The following is a 27,277-nucleotide window of genomic DNA, read 5'->3' as shown; positions in this document are numbered from 1 at the left end:
AGACTCCCCTGTAAAGGAGCAAAAGTCCTAGCTAACCTCAGAGTTAACTGAGTAATGCATCGAGAAAATGGGGGATAAAGAACTTAAAATTTTTTTTGTTATAAAAGTTCTTATAAATAATGAGAAGCACATACAGGAATTCAAGGAATATGTCACACAGGAAATAGTAACACTTAAACAAAATCAAGCAGAATTATTAGAATTGGAGGACACAATGGAGCAAATTGAAAATTCAGTGGAAAGCCTCAACAATAGAATGAATGGGGCAGAAGGAAAAGTCATAGAGTTGGAAGATATTTCTTGCCACAGTGGGAAAACAGTAAAAAAGCTGGAAGTGGAGCTGGGTCAAGCTTCAACAAATATTCAAGAATTAAGAGACACTATTAAAAGGCCAAGTGATTATCCATTTTAATGTATTTAATTTTAGAGATTGAGCCAACCCTTTCTTGGTTACCTCTTATATTTAAAAATACCATATTTTATTAATGATCTCCATGGGTGGTATGGGCTAGACATTCCTGGATACCACTTCAGCTTTGCTGTTCATTATGATAATTGCATTTATTGTGACAACTCTAATCTGGTACTGAAGCATTGCTATCTGGCTTCCAAACAATTTCAGGACCATCCTATTCCCATTGGTATTAGGCAGCCCAGTTCTCTAAAAACAGCTTCAGAGTTCTGTTTCTCAGATAATTTTCCTCCTCTTAACTTCTCAACCCTGGCATCCTTTTTGCCAGTGCTTTCCTTATCACTCTGGTAAATATGCCTCTAATTTTCCCAAGGGGCATAATGTCATGATGGATTTTAAGGCTTGTGAGAGAATAGATCCAGATATTTCCATCCCAAGTCTCAAATTCCCATGATTCTGAGACCCTTCTCAACCAGAGTCATCTCCTTGGCATAAAGGACTTGTCCAAGATGGGGATTCAGCATTCTCTGGCCCTCCGCTCTGTTTATATTTAATTCCTTGGCCTAGTTTATGTAATTTCCTGTTCTTAACATCAGGAAATAAAAGTTTCTTTATATGCTGCCAAGATGGTTCTCTGGTTGTTACACTTTGCATTAAATTGGTAATCAGTCATCCTCAACTTTTGTCTTCCTCCAATTTATCTATTTATATTTAGGAATTTACCTTTAGGATAAAACTTTGGATTTTCTTGTCTTTAGATATTTATGTTGTAGCAGCACAAAAAGACTAAGAAATTCCCTTGATTTAACTAAAATAACTGTTAAGTCAGTGAAGAATACAGGATTGGGAAGAGAGAAAAGTTGCCCCATGATATAACAACAGAAGCCTTCTATGGTCCTTTAGAGCTTCCAAAGTTGAGACTGGGAGTCTCGATACAACCCAACAATGAACTTTGGATATGGACTGCCCTTGGGGAGGTGACAATACTGTGGCAAAGGTGCTTTCTGTTGTTCTCTACTATTATTTGTTGGTTGCATCTTTTTTCCCCCAAAATGTGATATGTCTTATAACATTTCTCAACTTTCCCCAAACTTAAATATAAATGTGAAGTAAAAATATTTTGTTCCCCGTGTTTTAAGTATTAAATACTTAAGTATTAGATTTTAAGTAGTCTAACCCCTGGTTGTTATAAATTATTTACTTTTTTTGTTAGAAAAAATTGTGTACCATTTTAATTGGCCAAAGAAGGTGAAGGAATCTCCATAAATCTTCCTCTGTATGGGTGGTCCTCCACCAATAGGTGTTGAGTTTCAAATCTTCTCAGATGATTTGAAATTTGTAGATTCAGATTTGAGATTCTATGTCCAACAGTTACTATTGATGTGTACATAAAGGTTGACTGTGTACATGAGGACATCAGGGACTACTAAAAAGATTTGCTGGATAGTTCCTTATACTCATACTTTTTTTGCCTTAGATTGAATCCTGACAGTTTAGATAAAGGACACTCAGCATAACCAGTTGGATCTCTACTCCATACTCTCCCTGAACTATGCTGATGCATATCTAGGCTGAGAAATAATTCTTGTTCCTGTAGATTTAGTATGTATTTACAATCACATAAATGTAAAAAATGACATCCTTGACAATATTGTGTTTAAGCATTTTTTGAACAAATAATTTTTTTGGCTTCATTAGTGTGATGAACAGTTCATATTCATTTGTAACTTTTCCCACAATGTTATCCTTTTGATTCTTTAAAATAAGCCTATGACCATGAAATCTTTGTTGTGACATAGATGAGTGAAGAAAATTTTTTTATTTTTTAAGTTTTGTTGTGTTAATTAAATCTTCAATGTATAATTAATAGCATGTGGTAATTAAGAGAAACAGTATAGTGGTCTGGAGAAACCACCACCTTACCAAATTACATTAAACATTGCTTAAGTAAAGACACTGGCTAAGGTACTTTTATTCTTTAATCTCTAGTATTGTTACATTTAAATACAGTATTAAGTCTTACAGGGTTATCATGAAAATTGAAAAACGTTTGACTTGTGTGACTCATTCATATATGCCTGATTATGTCTGGCTACAAACCCAAGCCTCAAAATATATTTGGTAAAATAGGGATTCTCTTTGATCCCGAGCACACCTGCATTTTGAGAACCTTTGCTAGGCAAGGGAATGCAGGATAGCTATTATTAACTCTGAAGATTTTTGATCAAAAGTGATTTTCAGAAGCTTGATTTTGGTGAATGTGTCATAGAAGTCTGAGCTTTCCACAGAATGTTTCCAAAATAAAGTGGGCTGGGCCCGGCATGGTAGCATAGTGGCTAAAATCCTTGTTTTGGATGCGCTGGGATCACATATGGGCACTGGTTCATATCCCAGTGGCCCGTCTTCCCTTCTAGTTGTCTGCTTGTAGCCTGGGAACGCAGTCCAAAATGGCCCAAAGCCTCGGGACCCTGCACCTGCGTGGGAGACCCGGAAGAAGCTCCTGGCTTTGGATCAGCTTGGTTCTGGCTGGGGAGTTGAATCAGTGGATGGAAGATCTTCCTCTCTGTCTCTCCTCCTCTCTCTATATACCTGACTTTTAAGAAAAAAAGAAAGATGGGTGGGAGGCTTGGTGAGGCTTTTCCCTTTGTTTCTTCCCTGATCCCAGAAACAAGGATAAATGATATTAGTGTGGAAACAATGGTATAACCCACTTTCCTGTAGCCCTTGACCCTTTGTACCCTAATCAACTAAGTAAGATTATTAAAAAAAAAAAAAAAAAAAAAGGAACACCTTCTCTCTCAAAAAAAAAAAAAAAGAGAGAGAGAAAGAAAAGGTAACGGGGGAGGATACAAAATGTCTAGGGAGTATTTCTTAGTTTGCACTGAATTAATGTTGAGGAAGACAAATATTATTATCAGAAGGGGCTGTAGCAGTTGAAACTGAAATCTGCATAGGTTGGCTCTGAGAAGTAGGGACATTTCTCAGTTCAGCTAAAGGATAGATTTGGTGTCCTCTCGGGCACACTTTCACAGAAGGATATGGCCTCCAAAGGAGGGGCATAGAGATTTTATAGGCAGAGAGAAGCAAGGCTATCATGCAATTTACATGCAGTTTTGGTTGTTGGATCAGATAGGGACCAGGGGAATAGAAAGTTCCTAGTATCTTTTAGAATTTCAGAATATTTTTATTGTATATTTCTGATCTGTTTTTAAAATATTAGGATATGCAGAAAAGTAAAAACAGGTACAACAAAATCATTGTAATGTTAACAAGTACAACAGGAGATGTTCTATAGTAGATCAATAAATATGCAGTGGAAAATGATAGACTTGTACATATCTTAAGAAGAAAGGAGTTTATTTCTAAAAGAAATTAGTTTGGCCAGCTTCATAAAAGCAAACACAAACTTCACAGGAAACATCGTCTGGCTTAGTCCATCACCCATGAATGATTAACTGGCTGACATATCATAGAAGCTGATGACCATGTTACAGTTCAAATGTGTATAGGGCAAATAAAAGAGCAGCTAGAGGGTTGTGCTGAGAGAAACATTGCAACAAGTGCTCTTTGATTGCCATTGCAATAAAATGCTCACCTCTGCCCTTTTTCCCTCATGTGAGAGATAACAAAAAGCATTGATGATGGATTTCTATTTAACTGGGTTGTATTTATGTAGCAGAAATAAAGGAATCTGGAAGCAGAAAGATAAATAGGAAGCACAAATAAGGAACATCTGTGAGGACTGTTTCAGACACAGCTGAATTTAATCTTCAACGATAGATGTTTGTAATGATTCCCTGTTAGGAATGCATAATTAAGATGCAAAAGACCATGTAAGATAGAACAAAAATAATTTTATTTTGGTGCAAAACTTATCCATGTGTATGAGTGGGCTTGAGAAAGCTTACAAAAATATATATTATGGAGAATCTATGCATGGATCTCAAAATTTTTTTACACCAAAATAAACTTGTAGTTACATTTTCTTATGAATGATTTGAAGCTCCTTTATATGTGTGCAGGTCAAGAAAAATGGCATGAATGACATCTAAACTAATCTCCAGTGAGCTGTTGGAGACAATTCACAAAACCAGGCTAGAAGTGACCCTTTTCTCAAAGACGGGCTATTGGCCCTTTCTGCTGCCCTAGGATAGTGGGAAGGAGTATGTAAATTTGAACCATATCTTAGCTAGGCCATGTTCAAGCTGTGTGACCTACAATAAGTAGCCTAATCTTCTGTGTCTTGTTTTACTATCTGAAAAATGGGATACATTATCTGCCCACTGAGGCTGCTGATGATAAAACATGGTAATGTGTACAAAGGGCTCCGTGTATTGCTGCTACTTGATAATTCCCTTTTCTCTGCTTTACTGGAAGGCCTTTGTGCAGTGCAGAGAATTATCATCCTGTGATACTATAGCAAAGGTCTCTTTAAACATGATCTCACGTGCCAGTTGTGCTGTGGGTACAGGCTTCACACAGTTCTCAGAGGCTGGTTCAAGTCTCAAGGCTCAGGACAGACTGAGGCTTTGCTGCACCTGTGCCAGAACGACGTTCAGGGCCTTTTTCTCTGGCCCAGGGTGAGAACTTTTTTCCCATGAAATGTGAACAGTCACATTCTCACCTGGAGTTTGCCACAAGTTTTGGAAAGGCTCCAAACTAGAGAGCAAGCAAGACCTAGAGCTGAGCCATGGACAAGCTCTAACCTGGTTTTTGACCTCTGATGGAAGTGCCTCTGAACTCACCTTCTCTCCTAAGTCTATTGGGAAATGGTTACTCTCTATGAAAGACTTTGGACTGATTTTCTCCCTTCCTGTCCCCCGCCCCCTGCTTTTTTTCTTTTCTTGTCATAGTCTTCCCAAGGCTCTTTTCAGTTGAACTGATCCCTTGGTTCCAGTGTTGAATGGTCAAAATGAGGCCTCTGGTTGGCATTTTGTCCTTCTGAATTGCCCCTGGATGTGAATGCAGCTCACCAGAACACGCTTAGATGGTAAGTCAGAGAGAGCACCTTTGTCCTCTATTCCTCGATCCTAGGGACAGTTGGTGAATCATCTGTTCACAGAATCTACAACAGATAACATGTCAACACTCCCTTTGCCCTCAGCCTATTACATGCCGCATCCCATTTGTCCTTTTTTCCCCCTAATGGCCGAAAGGACTTCATTTCATCAGTCCAGCCTTTTGCAGGTACATGTTCTCCCAGAATATGATCTATGAGAAAGAGGGCTGATAATGGAGCTGAACTTCCAAGGTCCTGTTTGAGCAATTATAGATAATAGAGAAGGAGAGAAACTTCTAGAAGCCTTTATGTTTAGTCCAGTCTGTCCTTGCAGAAACTCAACCCACTTCCCTATGTTTTTACTTCTCATTTCCTTATAGAAATGGGATATGTTTTTTTTGGTTGTTGTTGAGATGAAACATCCAGATGATTATAAAGCGAAGTTTTAAAAATGGTTTGATGTTCTAGGATGGCACATTGGCCCAACTGGCTAATTCTCCAACTCCAGGCACCAGCATCCCATATGGGTGCCAGTTTGTGTCCCAGCTGCCCCATTTTCATCCCGCTCCCTGCTTGTGGCCTGGGAAAGCAGTTCAGGATGGCCCAAAGCCTTGGGATCCTGCACCCGCGTAGGGGGGACAGGAAGAAACTCCTGGCCCCTGGCTTCAGATTGGTTCAGCTCTGACTGTTACAACCATTTTGGGGAGTGAACCAGTAGACAGGTCTTTCTGCGTGTCTTTCCTTCTCTCTGTTAATCTGCCATTCCAGTAAAAATAAATACATATTTTTTTTAATTTTAAAAAGAGTTTGAAGTTCAAAACTCTAGACGTCTCAAAAAAGAAGCATTATTTTAAACACTGAACCACACTTTCTGTTGCTCTTAACTTCCATTAATCTTGGTATTATAAGCAATTAGAGGAAAAGCAGTATTTTGATGTTTGATTTCCCAACTTAAGGCTGCATCTGAGAAACCTGGAGAGTGTAGTAAAGTAAGAATGCTCAACTTTCCTCCTCCTCTTAACTGGCTGCTAGGCCAGCTGGGCCTGTGGATCTGTTTTCAACTGACCTTACTAATGTCTTATTCTGAAGTCACATTTTTGAAAATTATTGCTTTACACAGTAAAAGCATGACTTAATCCTTGGAGAGGAAAACTACTTTGTAATGTGAAATATACCAGACTGAATGTAGGGAGCCTGCAGTGCAAGTAGCAACTCTGAGTTTTCAGGTGGTAAAACAACTGAGTCTCTGAGTCTTTCATCATGCGAGAATCAGGAAAAAGTACTGCCTATGTCCCAGGATCTCTGCAGTGATCACATGACAAGTGTGGGAATTTGTTAGAAAGCACAGTCAGTGTTTAACTGTTACTTGAAATGTTTTCAGTGGCTGAGTTTTATCTACCTAAAAATGAAAGCTTTCATAATGCTTGGGATTAAAATCTTTCATAACCATAATCATGACATGATTTTAATAACAGCAGTAGCAGTTATTTCCTATTCTAGTGTACTCTCTGCACTGACCACTTAGCACATTGTGTTTGGGTCTTTGAAAAAATTTATTATAAAAACTCATAGCATCATGCATATTCTTGTTTGAAAGCAGCATAATGAGAAGAGTTGGAATTTTTCTTGAGGAGTCAGCGCAGGTAACCCAAAGTATGCAAGACCCTGTCTATATAAACAACTTGATCTAAAAATATGTTTCATGTGGTGCATCTATTCTATGGAATGCTATTTATGGGTGCAAAGAAATGAACTACTTACTACAGCACCAGGAGCCACAGAGGAGCCTTAGAGGGACGCTTCTCATTACTGAGGGAAGTCAACATGAAAGAGCTGTGCAATTCCATCTGAAATGACATTCTGGAAAAAGGCAAATCTCTGGAGACAGTAAAAAGACCAGTGGTTGCCAGGAATTAGTGGGGGACAAGGGGCTGAACAGGCAGAGCACTGAGGGTTTTTTAGGGCTGTGATAGTATTCTGTAGGGTTTAACAGTGGTGGACAAATGCCATTATGCACTCGTAAAAACCCACAGAATACACAACACCAAGCATGAACTCCAATATCAAGTATGGAATTTATAAAAAGGTATCACTAAAGGGGCTGGTGTTGATATTGAGGGGCCAGTACATGTTACCAAGTACAGGTGTTCTGGGAGCTCCCTATATTGTCTACTTAATTATGCTAATGCCAAATTGCTCGGCAAAGAATAAAGCTTACTAATAAGGCACACAAAAAGGTTTTAAAAACCCTAAGCTTATCGAGAGTGGTGACTGTGGCAGAGAGAATAATGTCCTCTAAAGATGTCTACATCCTAATCTCTTAAACCTGTGAATTTTATTAGTTTTTCTGGCAAACAAGGTTTGCAGATGCGACTAAGGTGGAATTTTGAGATGAGATCACCGTGGACTAACCGGGTAGGCCCAGTGTGGTCATGGTTGTCCTTTGATGAAGAATTCAGGAGTGTCAGGCAAAAGGATGTTATCAAAGCAGAGGTCAGAGAGACACACGGGGACAGGGACAGAGATACAAACAGAGGTACAAAGATTGCTGTAGTGCTAGCTTTGGAGGGGCAGGAAGGGGCCGAGAGCCTAGCAAGGCAGGCTTCCTCCCAAAGGTCAGCCGAAGTGAGGAAACGCCTTGCCAACCCGTTTTAGACTTTGACCTCCTTAACTGTTAGATAATGAAGTTGTGTGGTTGTATACTAATAATTCTGTGATGATTTGTTAACACTGGCAGTAGGAAACTAGCCTCATGATTTTTCAATGGAAATTTAGGAAAAAAATGGTTAGAAGTGAAATGTTTACATATTTTGCTGTCCAAGTAGTATGCGAGCAAATTGATTGAGCTTGATAATAGTGTCTGCCCAGGTATCCTGTCTTGTTCAGGCTCAGGAACAGCCTGCTTGTGTGTGTGTTTAAATTGTCTAATGGCATCATCTCCTTTTTTAGGATCACTCACTGAGAAAAGGAAAGCATTACTCCTTGCTGTACTCCCGATTCTGTGGCTTGTTAAAATCCATTGTATAAAAGCAACTTGTGCCCCTGCAGTTCCCTTGCACTGCTGATCTGCGTTGCTATGTTGCTTATATGTGACTGCAGGGGATGCTCCACCCTATTTGCTGCCTGTGAATACTGAGTCCCAGTGACTCAGAGGTACTGTGCGATGTTGATGATCCCAAACACAAATCTTCCACAGATAAGGTGGAAGAAAAAACCTGGAATTTGGATTTTTGGTCAGGCTAAACTTGCTTTTCAGTTTTTTTCTTTTTCTTTCTTCTTCTTTTTTTTTTTTTTTTTTTTTTAAAGCAAAACCAGAAACACCACATTTTAAACCATATTTCCCCTGAATGCTGGAGGAGATATTTATTGCATTTTTAGAATGTGGCTTGCTTCAGTGTTGGTCTCCCCCCAGCCGCCCCCTCCCAGCTACCCACTAGAAGAGAGGCTGGAAGAACGTTTGCGTTGAACAGGAGTGTCTGTTTCTTGTGTGGGGCAGCTTCAGGCAGAATCAGGAAAGCACAGATTTACCATTGTGATCAGAGGCAGGAGAGGCCATTGATTAGAAAGGCCCATTGGTATTGCCAGCAACTCTCCAGAAAACTTAGTCATACCCAGAAAACTCTGTGATTCTGGCTGGTGTGGAGCTCTGGGGAGAGGGTTGATCAAGTCGTTTGGAGACACTGTTTAGTAAGGAGAAGGTCAGTTTACTTTCATATGATTCGAACCCCTGCCCCTCCCACTAACTAGACCTAGGTGTAGTTCAAATACCCAGACACACCTAGGGTTTCTGTAGAAGCTCAATTGTGGGTATAAAGGACATTTGCTTCATTTAATAAACTGTTTATCAGTATTTAAATATTTATACTTTGTAAAATATCTGTAATATTTATCATATATAAGCATGATAACAGGGAAGTATTAATACATACCAAGAGGGTCTTTCATGTTTTCTAGTCTGCAATCATCTGGGGGTTACACATGCTGTTTCTTCTGTCTGATGTACTCATTCTGTTGCACTTCATTGAATCAGATGGCACAACTTTAAGGGAAATCTGTTGTGAACCTCAAGTTCAACTTAAGTACCTATTCCGCACCTTGAGTACCTAAAGAGAATGATGTTTGTCCTCATGTGTGTCCTCCACTGAATTAGAAGCTCCATGAGATCATGCCGTTTAGTTAACCCCAATCTGGTGCTTTATTAAGTAACCTACTATTGTGAATAAGTAAGTGCATGTCTTCTTTTGGTTGTTTATTATTTATTTTTTACTGTAAATCTAGTCACCTCCATAATTCACACAGCTAATATGAGGAACACCAGAAAGAAATGTTACACATGCCACTTAGCCAGATGCCTTTGATTCCAGTAATCATGATTCTCCGATCATAACTCTTGGGCGTTTTTATTTTGGACAAACCATTTGTCAATTGGAAACCAGCACCCCCTTTTCTTCCTGAGCTGTAGGCTGCAGCTACAAGTTGTAGCTACAAGTTGTTGGGAACATTTTATGCAACTTCAAAATGTTTCTGTCAGTTTAATGTTCATGTGTCTTAAAACAAGAAAATCATGATTTGCCGTTTCCATAGATCAAATGCAGGAATTCCAGTTTGCAGTGAAGGCAGCACAGCTAATGCAAGAATGTGGGCTCAAGAGAGTTGTCCAAGGCATCCCTTTTCCGTAGGGAAGAAGGATGTCTTTGTGAATGGAATATTGAGGATGTTTCACATGAGAGAAAATCCGGAGGGTATGTCTTATTGCGGGGCAAAGCACAGTATTTTAACTCTCAAAAAAATCCATAAATACTTCATTTCCTCTCTACTTTTGACTTTACCTTAAATTCTCTATTTTTCTCCAGTTGTTTTTCTTTAGTTGCTAAGGCATCTCTGAAAAAGCACTTTGATTCTTTCCTTGAGACCTGTAACATGCCTCTTTAAATTCTGCTGAAACTCTGCTGCTCTCTAGTGGGCAGACCATCTAAAGCACTGTTTGTTCCACAGGAAATTTTACTTGGCTTTTCTCCTAAGCTTTGTGCAGGCATAACTTAGATTTTCTGCCCCACACGAAGAGAGCTTCTCTAGTGGCCAAATACAAAATCACAAATTCCACCTTTAATCATCCCTCCACACTTGTACACCAGTGACATGGAGACGTGTCTTGCAGTCTGGGCAGGCATTACAATAGCTATTACCAGATGAACTAGGTGAAGGAATGTGAATCATAAAAACCCAAACCAAACCAGATGTGCAGGGTGAGGGAATTCTGGTGTCTCATGTTTCTACCCACCCAACATGATCCAGTAAGAATGGAATGGATTGGGACGTTTACAATTCAAAAAGAGAGCTAACCAGAATAAATACCTATGCTGAAACTAGACAGATCTGAGCCTAAACCCAGCCCATGTCATTTGGCAAGCTTTTAACTCCTAAGCCTGGCTCCCCACATAGCATGAAGCTGGTAATAATCTCCTTCCACAGAGTTGTTATGGACTTGAAGTGAGGAGGATGGAAATTGTTGCCCTCCAGCTGGTGGTAAAGGTGTTAATGAAAGCGAGACTATGGGCCCGTTGCGACGGTGTAGTGGTTAAAGTCCTCGCCTTGTACTCACCGGGATCCTATATGGGCACCGGTTCTAATCCTGGCGGCCCTGCTTCCCACCCAGCTTCCTGCTTGTGGCCTGGGAAAGCAGTGGAGGACGGCCCATAGCCTTGGGACCCTGCACCCGTGTGGGAGATCCGGAAGAGCTCCTGGCTCCTGGCTTCAGATTGGCTCAGCTCCAGCCATTGCAGTCACCATCGGATGGAAGATCTTCCTCTGTCTCTCCTTCTCTTTGTATATCTGCCTTTCCAATAAAAATAAATAAATCTTTTTTTTTTTTTAAAGCAAGACTATTACTGAGGAAATCTGTGGTAAGGAAAAAAATTATTTTAACCCATATTTTTCTTCAGGAAATAAGATCACAGGTTAGCTTCATTAAAGTTAAAAGGCCCCTTCTCTCTCCCTAAAATCCACCGTTAAAATTCAAAGCCCCCCCCCAATAATGATGCAACATTCATAGCTCCTTGTTCATTCTTTTTATTTTTTACAAAGCATGAAAAAAATGAGGGAACAATGGACAAGTGAAGAATTTGCACAATGGAAAATGAGCGTATCTCATTCAAGCAGATCTGAGGTGGGTAAGTGTTCTCACAAAGCAGGTTTGCCAGAGGAGTCATCTGATATGATGCCCAAGGTGAAGGAAAGGGAAAGAAAAAGTCTCAACATTCACAATGATTCAAAATGACTTAAAAGTTAAACATAATATACATAGTAACTCCTTTATCCTAGTATAAAAATAGTGCCAGAAACTATATATTTGTTCAAATATATTGAAAAGGTATAAGAATACAAATAGATATTAACAGTGGCTAGTGATGGTACAGAAGATTTTAACTGTAATAGAAATTTATTTTTTCAACTATTTACAGTGCTTTCAACAACATTCATGAGGACGTGTTTACACAGGGTTTTGATAAGGATATAGAAGGGCAAGTGAGCTTTAACACTTTCTTCTTCGCTCCCTCTGGTAGAGCAGAAGGGGTCCAAAAATGAAACAGTTTAATAGTGCAGAACTCTGAGTAACTCCTAACTGGCTATAAGGTGTTCTTTAAGCAACCAACAGGTGAAGTGATTTGTATTTGAAAGAAGACAGGATGTTCATGGATAGATTCTTACTGAATTTTAGGTAAAGAAGATACACAATACATGTTATGAGAACAGAAAGTGATATACTCTACCCCAAGTTTTATCACCCCACTGGCAGGATCAGAGACCGTGACACATTGTGCAGAGGCTGTGAGCTCCTGGAAGTCACTGCCATGTCTCCCAGGCTGAGCACAGCACCTAACAACGGGCTGGCCCTCTCTGAAAGATGAACTGATGAGTGATTGATACCTAGAAATTTGGTTGGGCTACCTTAGTTTAGCTAAGTTCGTAGTAGAGGATGGGAATTACATTTCCCCTCTCATTTTACATCAGTCTTGTAAAATCAGAGGCAAACCACTTGGCCTGTGATGGCCTGGTCAGCTCCATCATCATTCTGGGTTTGTTCTTTGGGCAAGGCACTGAAGGAGCTCTGAGCCTCATAAGCACTAGTGACCTGCATGGGCAGCTGTGTCTTTGCTTTGTTTCAGTCTTGGAAATGCAACATAAGAAATGACACACAGGACCAGCTCAGTTGCTCTTTAGTCCACGATTTAATTTTCTCAAGTGCTCACCAGGACACCCTAGGGCATACAAAGTAGCTTCTGTGATATTCTCCTTTAAGAGAAAGGCTTTGCCCGAACTCACTGCCTGTAGTGCCTAACTTGCTCAGAAACGCAGAAGTTAAGTAATTTACTCAAGTTCACACATGATTGTGATAGGGCAAGGCCAATCCCCTGAAAGAAAAAAAAAAGTCTGGCAATTTAACAGAGACCTTTGAACAGGTTAGTGAAATAGTGGCAACTTTTCTGGCTGAGAGTTGAAATGAAAGATATGTTACTGTGCTATAGCTACACAAACACCCTAGGACAAGAACAACTTCTTGCATGGGTAATATAAATACAGGATAAGGTGAAGGAGAAAGATTTTTTTATCAACTTAAGAAGAAATGAGAACGAAAATATTCACATATGAACAAAATTTTAATTTGTGCCCACGTACCGCTGATAGTTCATGTATGGAATGATTTTACTAAAAATTAAACATCATTTGGGCCAATTAACTAGCCCTAAAGAAATACTATTCTTTTGCATTTACTAAAAATATTGAACAATAAAGTAAAATGGGCATTGTGTTGCCTTACTCCTAAATACTCAACTAGTGAAGTAAAGTAAACCAATATCCAAGGCAGACCTAACAATTTCTACTCTAAATATATCTTATTATTAAATAATACACATGTGAATCCTCCAACTCCATCTATCATGTCTTAAAAAAGCAAAACAAAATAAAAACTTCAGTGAGATACCTTAAAGGGGCCTAACTAACCTATTGAAGTGCGTGATTACATACTTTAGCATAGCTGCTATATTACAATGTGTGTGTGCTAAGAAGGTAGATTTGTTCAAGATTACTGTTCCTTAAACAATCTTCCTATACTAAGGAGTTATGTATGCGTGCACAGGTATTTCCCAGTAAGTAGATATGACTGTTGTTTTAAGTGATAATGTGTATAATTTACACACCAGTGCCACCAAGAGGCTACCTGACAGATTTCATCAATATGACATAAAAACACTCTGAAAATACAAGTATTACCATGTTAACATGTAAAACATTAAAGAGTTGATAAATTCCTAGATTATCTCTTACTAATATAAAATACTGGAAATACAATTTGTTTTGCTGTTTTTTTTTTATCCCAAATGATATATAACAAGAAAGTGACATCACTTCACAATATATATACATATCCAGGATTTCAAAAAATGTAAGTTGAATATAGGCAGTTTCAGGGGGAAAGGACATGAATGACAAGTGTGCTTTTGTGAAAGGTCTCTGGGAATGCTGTTAGCATATTGCTAAGAGATGTTCTGTCCCAATCGGTGATACTCTCATCAGCTCTTTTCTTTGGGTAGTGGGGTTTGGAGCGAACAAATTAAATCTCTTCCTGTTCTGCCCACATCCAAACATTTCTGTTTATGTGGAGCATTTTTGCCTTTCCTAAAAAAGCCACTCATTTCACCTTCCACTTCTCCAGTGCTGAAGAAACATGTAGCCAAGGGTTTACACAAACAGTGGCAACCTAGTTAAATGAACTCAAATCCAAAGAAAATGTTAACTGTATTGAAAGCTGTGAGAAGGCAATAACACTAACAGCAAACTAAGGGCCAGTGTTTGGGGCACACACCCACACTTCTGTGATTCTAGATTGATTCATCCTATAAACAAATATACAGCTGTTTCTCAAAACACTGGCAGGTTTTATTTGGGGGTAAGGTGTCTTTTCTTTCTGCTCCCTCCAATTCATGTTTGATCCAAGTATTGGCAATAGCCTTTTACTCTTTACATAATTTGAATTTTTCTATAACATCACTTGATGCAGAATACAACATTCACTTTGTACTCCTCTCACTAACAGCCATGTCTCACTTCCTTGTGTCTCAACTCCTTCCCAGAAGATGGAAACTCTAGATGTGCAAATCGTGGTTTCTAAGAAGATGGAGGAGTAGAAAATTAATTCTGAAAAGTTCCATATTCAGAACACTGGCTCTCAGGAGTATCTTCCCACAGAATATTGCACTGACAGATCCTTTCTGAATCACACCCATCCCTTAAGAAGTCAGGGACCAGACCGACTCCTGCTTTACATCATAGAGATGAACTTGAAGTGATTCGGATTGATAGGCTGCACTTAAAATGACAACATTTCCTATTGTCATTTCTTTCTCAAAAATAGCAAATCAATTAAAGAAAACATGTTCTTCATGTCCTCATAGTCTTTCCCTTAGTTTTAGAGTCTTAACTTTTTGTTGACACTGTTTACTGTTGACAAATACACATTTTCCCCAAAAAATGCACTCAGCTTTAAAAAAAAATGTTAATGAAGGCTTTAAATGTCACAGAATGTGTTCAATTTACTCCTAACCTACTTTAGAGAAAAGATTCCAAACATTCTTGAAAGTCTGGTAATTCACAGAACACACCAAAAACATCATTTGATATCCCTACGCAAACACAAAAAACAAAAACAACCTCAGTGCAAGGAAGCTACTTGCCTTCTGCAATACACAAGATGCTCCAAACAGAACTCTCATGAAAAGTGAGGTTATCGTTGATCATCTCAGCTCAGTGGTGTAAAACAAGTACACAGAATATATGCTATAGTCTAAAACATTTCATGCTATGCTCTCAAGAGTTGTGCAAAAATAAAAATAGAGCAGTGGCAAGTATAACCCAAGTCTGTACAGTGCATAGGGACACCAGGCAGAATGCAAAATACACCAGCTCTGTAAACTTCAACTCTGCGAGAAACTGGCTGCTCAGTTCCGCTTGGCCTGGCTGCCTTCCCCATTGATCAGCATCTTCTCCTGCTGTTCTGCCAGAGCCTGCCATTTCTGCCTATTTTTTCTGCAGCCATCCAGCAAAGGGAAACAGTCCTTGGACACGTGGGTTAGAGCCTAAGGAAAGAAAAAGAAAGCAAACATCTGGGAGGACACCCGGAGACAAGTCTTGTCACAAGGGCCACATCCCACACTCAGCTCCTGAGCATGCCCACTGTTGGGGTCAGCACAGGTTGTATGAACACACAGATCCTTTACAAGGGAGTCCTCTGAAGTCAAACAGGCAAGAAGGATGTGCTGAGCAACTGAATGGGAAAACACGCACATTCCCAAATCAATTCATTGAGCACTGGAGACAGGCCTAAGTGAAATCTGCTAGTTTGGAGGAAACAGTACATTAGGTTTCTATGTAGTTCACACTCTCTAATTTCAGCTTCGGGGGAGACAGTTTTTGCATTTTTCTATAAAATGTATTTATGTAGGTTTTTATTCATGACTGTAACAAAAATTAATTAATAATTAGTAACTCCTAGAGTTATTTTTTTTTACCAACTGTAGTACCATAATCATTTAACTCCAATTATCTTCATTGCAGATGTCTTTGTAACAAGGACATTACTGAAAATGACAACTATTTAATAACAGGTCAAGATGTATTACATCTCTGTTCTGTAGCTACTAAAAGTGTCACACAAGACATTTCAACACAGAAATATGAATATTGAGAATATTGTAAAAAGCAATTTTATTGAAGCAAGAATTTCATAAAGTATATAAATAAATATAATTATCTCTGAGTGGTGGGATTATTGGTGATTTTATCTTTTCTGCTTCTTCATACTCTATTCTACAATAAGAACATGTTATTTCTTCAGGATGGTAAAAATCCACATTCATATCACATAGAAAATGAACCTTTGCAGACAGTTACATGAAGCATACAAGGGCAGATCTATAATAGGTCATCTGATTACTGTTTTGACTATTTTGCAGGGATGGGGAAAAAGTAAAAGAGCCATTATCATTTTTAACAGAGGAACACTTTATCCAACAGATAAGAAAAGCATCTGCTGTGGAAAAACAAGCTGTTCAAGCCTGTTTGAAACCCTGCCGCAAGGGAGACCTTTAAATGGGACTGGAGGAGGAGACTGCTGGGCAGGGGTGGTGAGCAGTGGTGTGAAGGCCCAACACGTGCTGCTTTGTCCCTCCCCTGTTTGCCTGTATTGCCTCTGGTGAGTCTCTTGTCCCTTTCTTCTCATATTCCTCATCGGCAACAGCTTCCTTACCAAATTCTTCCTTACCAAATTCTTTCCATGGCTAGCACCCAGAACTAGTGGTGAGGGAGAACTGGACTGTAGAGCCAGTTTTCACATTAACTACTTGTTTGGGTCAAATACTCCATATTTCTGGAAGATAAACTTTACTAATGTAATCCCTGAATATATGAAATGTCTATGTTAGAAAATGTCTAGGTCTTGACATTTTATGATAATGTCATGATAAATGTTGCATTCCCAAATAATTAAAATAGTTTTCTGCTTAAATTCTTAAGACAACATCTATTTGCTGTGCTTGTGTCAATAATATCTAAACTAGTAAATTTTATGTTTTAGGGAGGATGCATTTGTTTTAAAAAAAACCCAAAAAACTCCAAAAGCCAAGTCAGTGATAAATGGAAAAGGAAGCCCATAATATGTTTCTGGCCTTCTACTCCTCATAAACATTTACTTAAGAATATGAAAATATATGAAAACAGTGAAAAAAAGTTGTGTGATATTGCTTTTCCTTATTTAGGCTAACATGTAGGCACTTAATAATACTTAGACTTAAACTAATTATTTTTTTGAGAAGTAGTCATTGTATAAAATGCATGTCTTGCTCAACACAAACACACAAACATGCTTACCAGTAAAAGAACCAATATTACTAAAAATTTTATTTCTTGTATTTTTTTATGTAATAACAAAATACCCATGGATAGTGCTAATCTGTTTAACTTCCTTTAGGTTATAATTCATAAGATAGTCTAAGTAAGGCAAACCAATTAGTTCTGATATAAATACCTCATATAGTTGCAAGCAGATGGCATCAATGAACCCAACTTGCATACTTGGGATTTTGTTTTTCTTCTCCCTGTTCATTAGATCCTGAAAATATAATTAAAATATGAAAATATAGTTAAAGAACATCATGTAACTTGACTCCACAAAAAAATAATGAAAAATCTGTGAATTAGCTTAGATCAGATAGCACCCGGATGAATAAAAAAAGAGAAAAATAATCCCAAAAGATAGAAGTGGTTTAAAGAATCTCTTGCAGATACATCCTCTGTGGGAAAAGGTAGTGTATATCAAACACTTTCACTTTGTGAACCTTTGTTACAGCAATTCTGGGAATTTGTCCTAACGAGATAACAAAGCATGGCATTGAAAAACTCAGCAGTGTAGATGCTTGCAACATTGCAAACATAATTACTCCAGAGGAAGTGGGTAAATTATTACAGTGACTTCATGTAACACAAAAAGAGCATCTGTTATGATAAAAAGTGGCTATTACATGGGTAAAACAAATTGCAAAAGGGGTACAAAATAATACTTGCCAAAATCATTTTTGTCCTCTTTTGCATTCTCTGATGAACACATAATTTTTCTAATATGAATGATGTTTTAAAATAATTAGAAAAGGCATAGCTGGGACTTTTCACAAAAGTGTAAAAAGAAATTGACAATGAAAAACTACATTTTAATAATGCCTCTTACTTACAGTTGGCTCAATGTTGAGTTCTTTTCTCTCTCTGTCTCCTTGATCAAAAAATTCAGTTGCCACAAGTTCTGCTATCTGAAATAAGTAACAGACCGAGTGTTGGCAGTGTAAAACATGCAACTCTTGAAAAACAGATTTTTAATGAAGATGAGAAAATATTTCAAACATACAGTATTTAACCACATTAGCAAAAATTAGAATAAAGCAGTATGAGTAACAAATTATATCTGCTTTCTTTCAAATGTGTAACTAATCACAAGAGTAAGGTTTGTGATTTTCTGTAATGAAGCATGAAAAACCCATGTAATTTCAACTTCACCAACTAGGGGAAAACTTGTGTGCCCATCTGTGATTGTAATCAGTGAGATATTTATAAGCATCTGCTAATAAAATGTGCTGTGAAAAACACAATATCAAATAGGCCCCAATATCCCACCTGGCTGACTGGTCTTTTAAGTTTCTTTTAATATTAACATTTTAAACACTTTTCATTGCAAGTGCTTGTTGGTGTTGATGAACGGATTAAGTTATTTATATCGCTGTTTCGCAGAGTCTGGAGTTTGCAGATTTGCATTCTGATTATATTATTTATTTATTTTATTATTTTTTTAAAGATTTATTTTTTATTTTATTACAAAGTCAGATATACAGAGAGGAGGACAGACAGAGAGGAAGATCTTCCATCCGATGATTCACTCCCCAAGTGAGCCACAACGGCCAGTGCTGCGCCGATCTGAAGCCAGAAACCAAGAACCTCTTCCAGGTCTCCCACGCGGGTGCAGGGCCCCAAAGCCTTGGGCCGTCCATGACTGCTTTCCCAGGCCACAAGCAGGGAGCTGGATGGGAAGTGGAGCTGCCGGGATTAGAACCGGCGCCCATATGGGATCCCGGGGCATTCAAGGCGAGGACTTTAGCCGCTAGGCCACGCCGCCGGGCCCCTGATTATATTATCATGATTCCCTGTATGCTGCATTTCCAGACACTCACTGGTTTTAAGAGCTAGAGACATGATTAGATTGAGGTTTTAATTAATTCATTAACAAATTAACCTGAGGGTGGGGGCATGGCTACTCCATAGGTTTGCTGTTTAGTTCCTCAGGTGGGAGTATAAAAATGCTTGATTTCTTGTCTTCTGGATAATTATCAGTTATTAATGATCTATGCTTATAAGTATTGTCAAAAGGTGATTGTCAAAATTAAGATTCCTTTTTCATAATTATCCTGAAGTGTAATTTGTATAAGAAAAGGAGAAAAATGTGTGGTCTCTTACACTTTATTATTTTTGAAAATAACATGATTCTTGGACCCAGCATGGTAGCCTAGTGGCTAAAGTCTTCGCCTTGCATTTGTCAGGATCCCACATGAGTGCCATTACGTGTCCTGGCTGCTCCAGTTCCCATCCAGCTCCATGCCTGTGGCCTGAAAAGGCAGTCGAGGATAGCCCAAAGCCTTGGGACACTGCACCCACGTGGGAGACCTGGAAGAAGCTTCTAGCTCCTGGCTTCAGATTGGCTCAGCTCAGACTATTGTGGCCACTTGGGGAGTGAATCGGTGCACGGAAGATCTTTCTGTCACTCCTCCTCTCTGTATATCTGACTTTCCAATAACAACAACAACAACAAATTTTTTTAAAAAAGTCTTTAAGGAGAGAAAATAACATGATTCTCAATCATTCACCAAATGTGCCTGTGGAAGATTTTAAAGATTCTTTATTATTATATTGAACACTGTAATTTAAACATATTTAATGTATTTGAATCTTTATTAATGTGTAGATCTGTATATTTAGGTCAGAGGGACATGTCTGAGTCAGTCCTTCATCTTGTGGACATACCCCCAGATCTTTGCTTTCTGGTTGAATAAGACAGTGTAGACTTTTCCTCAGTGGTTCCAGCTCTGGAACTGAAATCAGCCTGTTTTCCTAGAGCCTTGATTCCTTTAAGCTGTGGTATTTAGTGTCCATGCTGACACTGCATTTTTTTTTTAATCACTCCTGAGTTACTCACTATTGTTAAGTCTATTTAGGGAGTAGAGATGGAATACCACATAAGTTCATGCAATAGTTCCAGTTCATACTTAGGCGTAAGGGATGTCTGCATAACCTCATTTGCCTTGATTTTTCAAGTCATCCTGCAAACCTTCGTTCTCAGCACTTTCTCATTTGTTGTCATGTCACACCTCCCATATCTACTAAATATCACTACAAAGTTACCACTAACATGATTATACAAGCTTTTTATTTGTTTTATAATTCCTTTTGGTTTTAGGGTACTTCTTACTGCAGACATGGTCGAATAACTGTTACTACATTGTTTAGAATGATTTAGTTTCTCTTAGTATGGTTTTGCAACCAAATTCAGGTTTGCTTCATTTTGTTTTTGAGGATTGATGACTTATTTTATAACCAAGAAAATTATTAATATGATTCTCAGGTTAGATCTACAACAAGTACACTAAAGGAAATCTGCTTTTATATCTGTTTCATCAACCTTATCGTCTCTCCTTCCTCTATTGGAAATCATTAGCTGTTTTGGGTTTAATCTGATTTTAAAATATAAACAACCACAAACCTATTATCATATTTTACTTTGTTAGATAAATAACAGCATGCTATGCACATTTTATCTTTTTTCCAATTAAAGTTTATCTTCCTAATCACTTCACAGCAGTAGATAGTATTATTTCTCCTTGCAGTAGAAAAGAGCCTGTGTTAATGTACTATTTATTCAATCACTGCTCTCTGATGAATATTTCGGCTTTTGTAGTCTTTTTTAATTACAAATAGTACTAAAAATGAGTACCTTTTTGTAGATATCTTGTTATATTCTTTCTGGCACATCTTTCAGATAAAGAGTTCCAGAAATTATGACAAATGTGTGTATATTGATATACTTCCAAAGGGTTGTACAAGTTTACATTCTGTTTTTTTTTTTTTTCCCACAGTTTACCCAGCAGAATATGTTGTAAAGTTTTTAGATTTTTGCCAGTTTAACTCTTGGGAAATGGTTTTCTCAATGAATTTTGTAATGAAGTTGATTTCACATAGTTTGATCTGCATATATATTGTATTTGAATTCAGAAAAACAAGCAATGTGCACTCCACCCAAGATTATAGATTATTTCCATCATCCAAGAAGGTGCCTTCTTGCTCCGTCCCATTATTTCTCTTTTTTTTCCACTTCCCCCACGATTTCTGTTTCAATTTCTCTCATAAATGATTAATTCTACTTATCCTAAAATTCACATAAATGAAATAAAAATGTGTTTTTTTATGTCTATCCCATTTCATTCTACATAATGTTTATAAGAGTTTATATGAGTCATCCTTGATGCCATGTGTATCAACAGTTTATTTTTATTGTTGAGCTGGTATTCTATTACACAAAGGAATATGCTTCCAGATGTTAAACCGTTTTTCTTTTGAAAGATGTCTGAGTTGCTTCTAGCATTTCACATATGGCATTAATATAGTTTTAATTTGCATTTCTGTTATGATTGAGGATCTGAAAATCTTTTCAAATTGGTAAAGGCCATTCATTTTTTTCCTATCAATTTGTGTTTAAAAATGTGTCTCACTTTTCTTCTTTAGGATGGTTGGTCTTTCTCTTCCTAATTTTTTGCCAAGTTCTTTGTGCATTAGGAATATAAGATATGTGTTACATATATTTTTGTTAGTTTCTCATTATCATTGACATATTGACATTGCTTTTCATTTTTTTTTTTTTGCCATAAAAATTCTTTCTTTTTATGTAACTTAGATGATCAGGCTTTCCTTTGTTTTAGCATGTTGAGCTGAGATTAGAAATGCTTTCTCCCTCCTGGGTTATCCAAAACGCCACATGTACTTTTATCTGTCTTGAACTCTACTTCACTTGAAACTTAAGCATGTAGAGTAGAAGCAATTTTGTTTTTTTCTTCTGGTTATTTATTTGTCTCCAAATATTTAATAAATGTTTATATTTGTCCATGTATTTCAAATGATGTCTTATTCTATACCTAACGTCCTATGTAACGCTCGATTTTCTACTGAGTTCCATTGTCTACTACCAATATCCAACTTTTAATTTTAGGGACTTTCTAGTATTGTTTCCATGTCTTTCAAAAAAACTTTGTTTATGTGTTCCATATTTTCAAGGATTTTCTGGGCATTTTTGATTCCCTTCTACCTCCCAAATGAGTTCTGACATTAGTTTTCTTGACTTTGAAACAAAAATTGATGGAATTTGTATTCCAATTGCATTAAATATAGGAATTAACCTAGAGAGGGAGAGAGAATATATACTGATGAGTTTTTCTTTTTTTTTTTTCATATTTGAACTTTCTTTTTTTTATTTATTTATTTTTTTATTTTATTAATTCATTAATTACATTGTATTATGTGACATTGTATTATGTGATCCCTCCCCAAACCTTCCCACCATGGTGGATTCCTCCACCTTGTTGCATAACCATAGTTCAAGTTCAGTTGAGAATCCCCCATTGCAAGCATATACCAAACATAGAGTCCAGCATCTTATTGTCCAGTCAAGTTCACTGATGAGTTTTTCAAAGAACACAGAGTATCTTTCCATTTAGCAGTCTACTTTTTAAATAATGTTTTCTAATTTTTTTCATATTTTAATTTTTCTTTGCACTTGGATATTTTATTAATATTATCAGTAATCATAAATATGACCTTCTTTCCCATTATGTTTTTTAGCTAGTTTGCTTGGTTAGGGTTTTTAATTGCTTATTGTGAGTTCAGGCCCAAAAATTCAGATATAAAAACTTTTATGTGCAAGTAGAGATGATTTTACTTCATTATTTCTAATACTGACGACTTACATTCATTCACTTTCCTTTCTACTTCCGCTGGTTGATATGTTCAATACAAAGTTTCTGATCTTTTGAAATAAATCATATTTTAAGGAAGTATAATTACTTTAACATGAATAGATATTACATTTTGACAAATATCATTACTCTATTTGTTGATATGATCGTATTTTTCTCTTCAGTTCTATGAACATAATGAAAACAACTGCTTAGAACTGCAGTATTTCACATCATTCTGAAATTAGGTGTTGGTTGACTGAATTAATAAAGAAAGATAGGGCCTGGCGCTGTGGCCGAGCAGCTAAAGTCCTTGCCTTGAACGTGCCGGGATCTAGTATGGAAGCTGGTTCTAATCCTGGCAGCCCCACTTCCCATCCAGCTCCCTGCTTGTGGGCTGGGAAAGCAAGGACAGCTCAAAGCCTTGCGACCCTGCACTCATGTGGGAGACCTGGAGGAAGTTCCTGGCTCCTGGCTTTGGATTGGCTCAGCACCGACCGCTGCAGTCACTTGGGGAGTGAATCATCGGACAGAAGATATATATATGCAATGAAATAAATGAATCTTTTTAAAAAAAATAAAGAATGATAGTCCAAAGGTTGAATGGTGCTATTTGAGAGGAGAGAGATCAGGGCTCGTGGGACTTCACTGTCATCAGCACAGATGGTACAAGTAATAAGCATTTACTACAGACCAAGTGTTGACATTTATTTCTCAAAATCATCATATGAAGTGTACATCACCATCTGGGAAACTGAGTTTCAAGAAGTAACTCACTCAGGGATAATATCTTACAAGTAGCAGCACAAAACTACAATATAGATAATCCATGCCCAAAGCATGGTCTTTTAACTGTCACATTATTTACTTCCCTGCTTCCATAAATTTCTTTGTCCGTAATAATTTCCAACATTTTTACTTTTACATTCTATTTAGGTTCTTTTTCATTTATTTAAATTTATTTTTGTCCTCTAATAAATACCATTTGCCACTATAATGAGATACTTGAGAGAAGCTAATTTTATAAATAGAAAAAGTTTCTGATATGATTTTGGAAGTTTAAGCCCAGCTCAGGCTTTTAGGATCAATCCTCTCATGACTTAGAAGTTTAAATGGCTAAATGAGTTTGAGGGCTGTATCTTAGTCAAATCATAGCACTTCCCACAAAACAATAGGTGGAAGGGGTTAATTAAGAAGACAAAAATGGGCCCAGTGCCATGGCTCGATGGCTAAATCCTTGCCTGGCAAGCTCTGGGATCCCATATGGACACTGGTTAGTTCATGCCCTAGCTGCTCCAATTCCCATCCAGCTTCCTGCTTGTGGCCTGGGAAAGTGGTGGAGTGTTGGGAGCACTGCACGAGTGCCCTGCCCTAAAATAATGACTGGTTCAAGGCCAGGAGGCAGCAGGAAGACAGGAGGTCACAGGTGAGGCGGATCTGCCTCCTTTCCAGGGCCTGGCCAGTCAGGTAGCACCCAGTGGACCCACGGGAATACAAGTGATGGGAGTGAGAGCTGAAATTGCTATGGCAATAAGTATAGTTATTGTTATTTTATAGGCTAGCCTGTTTTTGCAATTTTTTGGAGCATAGAAAATGTAGCTGTTTTAGCCGCTTTTATAATTTTTAGCTAGAGGAATTAAGGATGCTTTTATTAAAGAAAAATGTTTTTGATTATTGTTTTATTTATGGGGTTGCAAGGTCTATAGTTGTAGGGGGATTTAATATTTGTAATTTTTGTTTTTAGATTTATATTTTTTCCCTTGTAAACTATTTTCCCATTGAATAATGGGCAAGTTGTAGAAATAGAAATGTGGTAGGAATGTACTACTGATTAGCAGGTAATCGCATGTGCCTTGGCCTTGGAGTCCTGGCTGCCGCTCCGTGGCTACTGTTAAAGAATGAATAATGATTAGCTCATTGACCTTTCAATTTTAGTTCATATACAGGACCAGCTGCTATATACCTTAAAATGGCTATAAGGTACCATTCAGCTGTCTCGTGTCTATTTCATTTTAGTATTTAGCCATTTGTTGTGTTGAAGTATAATTTTGCTGATCTTGGCAGATTTTAGGATGATCTAGACTGGCTTGTAACTCTAACAAGACATTTGTCAGCAGTTAAGGTGCAGAACATTTTTTTTTTTTTGGGGGGGGGTGTGCAGGAAAGTCCCCAACACCATGGTAAGGAGTGACTAATCTTTGTGTCCTACCCAGCGAGGCATTAGCCAATCCATGCCAGCTCTTTCCTGTCAGATTTCAAGCTCTACTTTTTGTTGTTTGTCTATTTATTTTAGTTTTTTTTTTTAGTTTGTATGATTGTTTGTTTGCTGTGAGGGGTTTTCGGAGCGATCCTGATGGTCATTGCAAGGGAGGGTGGGGGTCCAGAGGTGGAGCCAGGTATATAGCAGCTGGTCCTGTATATGAACTAAAATTGAAATGTCAATGAGCTAATCATAGGTTGTGGTTAAGAACTTGCTTCTTTTTTTGTTTGTTTGTTTGTTTTGTTTTTTTTTTTGGTTTTTTTTGTTTTTTTTTTTGTTTTTTTAACATACTGGTTACGCAAAACCTTGTCAATTCCATAATGTTACAAATTGCTGTTAATGTTATATTGAGACTCTTAATTGACTGGGATGATATTCTACCAGCTCTGACTTTGGACCAGAAATGGTCTCCCCAACAAACTGTTCAACCCATCTGGACAATAAGTAGCTGGACTCTATGCTGGGTATATGTTTGCAAGGAAAGAATCTTGATGGAATTTGAACTGTAATACTGCATCAAGGTGGAGGAATCCACCAGGGGGGAGGGGCGTGGGGAGGGGTGGGGGGATTCCCAGAGCCTATGAAACTGTCACATAATGCATAATAATTAAGAAAAAAAATTAAAAAAAAAAAGAATGAATAATGGCTTGCTTTGAAGAATATGAATACAGTGTTTTAAAGAATTATCTCTGGGGACACCTGCTTAGCCCTGAAGTGCAGACGGAATGACCGAATGTCTGTACATGCCCCCTTAGTCTTGAAGTAAAAAAATAGAACTATTAGTTGCTTGTGCAGAAGCTTGTGAGGTGTCTGAGTAAATAAAAAGGACAGCTTTTTCTTGGGCTGTTGTGAGAACGCATCAAGTGTCAGTGTCTGTGTCTTTCTTTATCGCCGACTCCACGCACCCTTCCCGAGCTCCGAACTCTCGGCTGGAGCTGGACTCCGGCAGTGGAGGATGGACCAAGAGTTTGAGATTCTGCACCTTTGTGGGAGACCCGGAAGCAGCTCCTGACTCTTGGCTTTGGCTCAGCTCAGTTCTAGCCAATGTGGCCATTTGGGGAGTGAACCAGCAGATGGGAGATTTTTCTGTTTCTCCTCTCTCTAAATCTGCCTTTCAAATGGAAATAAATACATCTTTTTTTAAAAAAAGGCAAAAGGGTGGTGGGGGACAAGCATTTAGCATAGTGGTTACGCTGTTGCTACATCAGAGTGCCTGGCTTAAAGTCCTGTCTTTATTTCTGATTTCATCTTCCTGATAATGCACGCCTGGGAGGTATCAGGTGATGGCTCAAGTACTTGAGTCCCTGGCATTCCTATGGCAGTCCTGAGTTGACTTCGTGGCTCCTGTCTCCCTTACCCCTAGATGTTATGGGTTTAAGGAGTGAACCAGCAGATGGAAGACTTCTCTCTCTTTGCCTTTTAAATAAATAAAAATAAAGAAGTGAAATTTTAAAAAAGAAAAGAAGAAAGAAAAAGTTCAGTGAAAAGACAGTTTCCTCCCTCTTCCATTCTTGCCCCTATTTATTATGGAATACCATAGGTAAAGATTACGTTTGGTAAGTTCTAGCATGTCAGGTTAGGCTCATGGAAAGTGAGTTTCTCATCTTGTTTTCTCAGCATGTGTGTTCATGAGATGAGTCTGTGGCTACTGAACTTCAACTCTAAGCAGCCTGTGTCTTGACCAACAATTTTAGTGTATTAAGGACTCAACATGCAGTCTCAGAAACAAAAAAGTGTAGCAATCATATACCCACCACTTTTTTGTTGTTGTTATTGTCCCTGGGAAGTCTTCTGGCAACTGATTATTTGGAAAGAAGGATTTACTTCTATTCCCCTAGTCAAAGGCCCTGATCAGATCCCCCTGGATATTCTGTATCTACAAGTTTTGTACTCACACATCCTAGACATGTTAAGTTCCACCTGTTAATACCTATTTGGAACTAAGATATAACATAGGCATAGGTCTAGCATGGTAGGCTAACCATAACGAATAATTGTGCTGCTTCTAATGT

At 38.0% G+C, this 27,277-nt stretch overlaps 1 protein-coding gene across 3 annotated transcripts in view; it reads right to left on the bottom strand.

Annotated features, from left to right (window-relative positions):
• Window positions 1-11,464: 11,464 nt before the first annotated feature.
• Window positions 11,465-27,277, bottom strand: part of PDE5A (phosphodiesterase 5A) — a 151,336-nt gene continuing 135,523 nt past the window's right edge. For all 3 annotated transcript variants that reach the window (XM_058666909.1, XM_058666911.1, XM_058666910.1), the window contains exons 19-21: window positions 18,194-18,268; window positions 17,494-17,577; window positions 11,465-15,547 (exon numbers count right to left, since the gene is read on the bottom strand). In XM_058666909.1, the coding sequence (XP_058522892.1) occupies window positions 15,410-15,547; window positions 17,494-17,577; window positions 18,194-18,268 (297 nt within the window). In that variant the 3' untranslated portion in view covers window positions 11,465-15,409. The remainder of the gene's footprint in view (window positions 15,548-17,493; window positions 17,578-18,193; window positions 18,269-27,277) is intronic.

The sequence above is a fragment of the Ochotona princeps genome, chromosome 7 (genome assembly GCF_030435755.1).
Source record: "Ochotona princeps isolate mOchPri1 chromosome 7, mOchPri1.hap1, whole genome shotgun sequence".
Classification (NCBI taxonomy): Eukaryota; Metazoa; Chordata; class Mammalia; order Lagomorpha; family Ochotonidae; genus Ochotona; species Ochotona princeps.
Note: the sequence above shows the minus strand (reverse complement) of the source record. Positions and strands in the feature narration are given on the sequence as shown.